The sequence below is a fragment of the Lactuca serriola genome, chromosome 8 (assembly GCF_051521515.1).
Source record: "Lactuca serriola cultivar US96UC23 chromosome 8, Lser_US96UC23_V15, whole genome shotgun sequence".
In the NCBI taxonomy this organism is placed as follows: Eukaryota; Viridiplantae; Streptophyta; class Magnoliopsida; order Asterales; family Asteraceae; genus Lactuca; species Lactuca serriola.
Window position 1 is genome coordinate 98,628,724 of NC_136415.1, and position 4,880 is coordinate 98,633,603.

General features: G+C 33.6%; 1 protein-coding gene across 1 annotated transcript; it reads left to right on the plus strand.

The window, feature by feature from the left end:
- Positions 1-2,175: 2,175 nt before the first annotated feature.
- On the plus strand, positions 2,176-3,860 carry LOC145070314 (uncharacterized). The gene is made up of 5 exons (XM_079017250.1): positions 2,176-2,384; positions 2,863-2,944; positions 3,183-3,296; positions 3,379-3,480; positions 3,557-3,860. Exons 1-5 carry the CDS (start codon positions 2,278-2,280, stop codon positions 3,599-3,601), a joined length of 450 nt encoding a protein of 149 aa, XP_078873376.1. The 5' UTR covers positions 2,176-2,277; the 3' UTR covers positions 3,602-3,860.
- The last annotated feature ends 1,020 nt before the right edge of the window (positions 3,861-4,880 follow it).

Consider the following 4,880-nt stretch of genomic DNA (forward strand, 5'->3'; position numbering starts at 1 on the left):
ATCATTGGTTTTCTAGTTATTAATCACATGCGATTAATGCAATCACATGTGATTGATTTCAATAACTATAAGCATTGAACTCGTATTCCCCCCCCCCCATAAAGTATTTAAAACATTTAAAAGTATTTCAAAGGTTAATTAAAGGGGTATGAACTCACATGTGGTGAGTGGTTTGGATTGTAGTGTCAGATACCGTGCTAGGTGGCAAACGGAGACTTGTTCACACGCACGAGCCTAGTTATCATATAATGAGCATATATATAACTTATTAGCCAAATAATAACTTAATGAAATAAGTTGGGACACTCAGGAACATGTAAACACTTGGTATAAGTGTTATAGGTCCTAATGGTTGCATCTAAGTTGCTACGGGACAAGGCTAAAGGGGTTTAATGTACCAAATGACCTTGTATATGAGTTTACCACCCAACAAACCCCACCCTTGGAGTTTACGGTCGTAAACCCTTGAGTTTACGGCCGTGAACTCTTGACTTGGTGGTTTTGGGTGTTTTAAAGTGTTAAATGATTTCTAGAATAAGCCTAGCATTGGTGGTTTAATCCTTTAGGTAGTTTAAGGCCTTAGAATGCTCCTTTGAGGAGTTTACGGCCTAAAGACCATATCCCCTAGAGTTTACGGCCATAAACTCCTATGGGGTGGATGTTTTAATTCATTTAAGCCTCTTGCACACAAAGGATAAATTCTAGACTTTTGTTTAAGGCTAAAGGGGACTTTAGGCACACTTTGGTGCCTTTACTTGGAGTTTACAGCCCAAGAGCATTTCTTGGCCGTAAACTCCCTTTTAGGGATGATTTTGATGTGATTTTCTCCCCATTCAAGCTACAAGTAATAGAGGGTTATTGTCTTAAAGTCTTAGGAGTGTTTAGGGCACTTTAAGCCCTTGAAATTTGGTGTTTACGGTCCAAGAAACTCTTGGGATGTAAACTCCTAAAACTAGGTGTTCTTGGTTGTGTTCTAGCTTTAAAAGATCATACATAATGTCCTTAACTAGCTACCTAACAAGGAAATGGGACTAGATAGCTCTTAGGCTTCGTTTTGGAGTTTACTCCCCAAGAACGTTCTTGGGCGGTAAACTCCCGGATCTTACATATTTGACATGTAAACTATGTTATTAAGCATAAAACAAGTAATAAAACACAACTAGGGAAGTGGAATCACAACTTGGGATGAAAACCCGAAGATCCGTGAGAGAGAAATTGGCTTTTCTCTAGTTGGAAATGTGAATAATGAATAATTTAGTTCAGAAATCTATTTATAGTCCTGAAATATTTTGGCAGAAAATATTTTATTCTGGAATTGGACTCTAGCATGATGAAGTGTTGAAATACTCAAGTTTCACAAACCCATGAGCATCCTCTCTCCTGATATCTCCTTAAATGTAAACCCTAATGTACACAAACTTATTCGGAAAAGTCTGAAGTTCATTGAAACTGGAATAGCTTCTATTGAATAGTTAGTGTTCGTACAAAATGGAAATTTCGGGTTGTCACAGAATAACTTGAATCTAATGTATTGATGATATGATTGATGCTTCTTACAATAGATTCTCTCTCTCACACACTTCTTCTATCTTACTTTATTTCTCTTAGCCTTATCTTCTTTTTTTAACCGTACACTCCCACATGCACTCCTCAAATTATATGGACCTCCAGCCATACACATGTGTACAACAGCACACCCTGTGTACGGCCATACACAGGGTGTGCGGCCGTACACACGTGTACAGTCGTACACACAAACTGCAAACACATACAATATTACATAAAAATATATTTTCCTAGAAAAGCAAAGTATAAACCATATTTTTGACCCAACATTGTGTTATAAAGAGAGAGGTGTAGGTTAGTTTGGGCCATTACTATATATTTTTTAAAAATCTAAAATTAGATAAAGAATTAAAAGAAATTGAAAACAAAAATAATAAGGGTAAACAAGTCTTTTCAAGTTCGGTCTAAATTTTTAGGGACCAAATATGCATCGAAATTTCAATTTTGGACCAACTATACATAAAACAAATTAGACTCAAAATATATTTTTTGATAAACCATAGGGACTAGTTTTATAATTTACTCAAAAATAAAACATCTCTCTTTCACAAACTCCAGGAAGTCAAAATGGATGTTTCTGAAGTACAGGAATCAAAATGTAAATATACGCTACAACTCCTGACCTCCACATCTCTCTTGTTCATTATCCGATGATGAAAGCATAGCAATTTACAAAACCCCCTTCTGTGGTTCTGAGAAAGAACCGAAAACATGGTTTCTTCTTCATCTTCACTGTGGTCCGCAAATGGCAATCTTCTTCTCCAACAACAATCCTGTTCATCTTTCTCCAACTATCGACACTCTGCAACACCAACCAGGTAAATTCCACAATTTCCAGTCTCCAATTTCGTCGAATTTTGTTGCTTTAATATTCGTTTAAGTTTTCTTGACTCTGTATGGTTAATTTCAAGAAAAGAGTTCAGAACACAATCGGGTATTCTTGAAATGTGATACTTTTCTTAGCGCATGAAAATTTTATACACAATTGATTAGTTTCCAGTTCAAAATTTTATATCACATTTCAAAAATTATGCTCAATTGATTAGTTTCCAGTTCAGAAATCATATATGTAAGCGTCTCACTAAGCTTCATCTTATAAGACAAGTTTACCAATTCGTGATTTTGAAAGAAAATTGACCTAAAACATCACATATTTTAAGAACTCGTACTAAGAAATCTGCAGGAAGAAAGATACATAGAAAATGGCTCAAACCCTAGAAAAGGAAATTGGTTAAAGTGGTATCTTTATATTAAAATTTATGAATTCTATCTTTTTTTCTTTTTGATTTTTTCCAGATGGGGTTTCAGAAAAGAGATTGATTTGGGACCTGCCATTCGTAGAACCAAAGATGAAGCATTTCGTGTAGCTAATCCTAATGTATGTCATTAAAAACTATAAACCATCATAAAAACGACACACGATGATTAGATTCATGTAATTTGTTGTCTATGGTAGTTTTTAATCAACAAATATATAATGCATAATTGAACATAACTCATTGATCATTGATCTTGAACACGTTATAGGTAAGATAATTTCTAATTTTGGAGATTAATATAGGTTTTTATACATATTTGTTTCTAGAAAATAGTTGTTTTTTTTTTAAATAATGTAGGTTACAATAGCAAGTGGAAGGTCGAGGAAAGAAGTGATCATGGTTGATCCCGTTGAAGCAAAACGTTTAGCCGCTAAACAAATGGAAGCCATTAAAGCAAAACAAAGTTTTCAAGTAATTTTTTGTAATTATTATACACAGTACACAGTATACAGTACACAGTACACAGTCATGTTCTGATAAAACAATGTTGCAGAGGAGACGACAAATAGAAGCCATAAATGGAGCGTGGGCTATGATTGGCCTAACCACAGGCTTAGTCCTCGAAGGTCAAAGTGGAAATGGCATTTTGGCTCAGGTGAGCTCGTTGTGGTTTAGCCGTTTAGCCAGTCGGCTCGTAAAACATGGTTAACCGAGTTTCTTGGTTCATGCAGTTGGCTGGATATTGGGCCACCTTGGTCAGCTTTTTTGTAAGATAATGCACACGGGTTAGGGTTAGCCCATATGGCGTTACATGAAATATATGTTATTTTGTTTATGATACATAGAAGAGGAACCATAATATCATTACACATTGTCACAAAAGTAAAATGTTTGTGATAGGTGACTGCTTTGTGTCGAGGGTAATTTGGTCAAGTACTTTGCTTTGTGCCACCCCTTTGTCATTCACTATACAAAAGATAAAGATTGGATATTGATAAAAGCGAATAAAGGACCCCATTGTTTTTATGTCGATAACTTGGATTTTGGTTAAGTTTATGTTTAATTTGATTTCTCAAGCAAGGTCATTTTCGTCATAGACTTTGAGTAGTTTCCCCGTGTTTGATTGGATGACAATGAAAAATCATAATTTTTTGAGAGATGGTGGAAGATCTGACAAACAATTATCAAATACAAAATCCAGAAAAATCGAAACTTAGATAATAAAAATTATTAGGACCATGTCACTCATCTATGAGACTTTGAGGTAATTTTGACTTCCAATTTGTTTTTTATGTTAAAATTATTGGGTTCTGACTTCTGAATGGTTTTTTATCGGTTTTCAAAGTCTTTAAAGGTTTTACAAATTGCAAATTTGGTTCTGACTTTGGGTGCTACTCCATAGTTCTTTTTAGTTTTATGATTAATTAACCTGAAGGAAATAGGGAGATAACGTTGTCTTTTAATATGTAATTTGGTAAATTTGTGGTTGATAAACTAATTATCGAATGCCAAACTTGGATTTAAAAGTCAAAGATGAAAAAATGGAAGACCTCATCTATGGATTTTTGACCTACCGAGATTCCTGTAGCTATGCGACTTAAATCCCAATTGCTAAGTAATGAAAATGGAGTGATGATGTATTATAGTTATGGTTATAATTATGTAGAAAAGCTAAATTTGTATGGCTAGGATGTTGCATTTTATTTTATTTTATTTATTATTATTATTATTATTTTTTGTTATGAAAATATGTATATTGTTTTGAAAATAGAGTAGAAAGGTAAAATAATCATGTTTATCAAACAACACTTAATAGATCAAGTTGGATTTCAAACCATGTTTCTAACTCAATTAGATTTGACATAATAAACAACTATCAAACAGTCTCTTAGTATTTACTAAATGTTGTTAGTTTATTTTTAGTTTACTAAAATAGGGTTAGTTCAATTGATTATGAAATTTCAGTTTGTAAAATATGATTATTTTGTTTATGTGTTTCAATTTGATATGGTTTGAAAATTATATTGAGCTCATCTTACAAAATGACTAGACTCG

Excerpts from the sequence above, each read along its gene's own strand:
- LOC145070314 (XM_079017250.1), top strand. The coding sequence starts at position 2,278 with ATGGTTTCTTCTTCATCTTCACTGTGGTCCGCAAATGGCAATCTTCTT. Across the intron at positions 2,385-2,862 it reads CACTCTGCAACACCAACCAG|ATGGGGTTTCAGAAAAGAGA; the intron begins GTAAATTCCACA and ends GATTTTTTCCAG. Across the intron at positions 2,945-3,182 it reads TTCGTGTAGCTAATCCTAAT|GTTACAATAGCAAGTGGAAG; the intron begins GTATGTCATTAA and ends TAAATAATGTAG.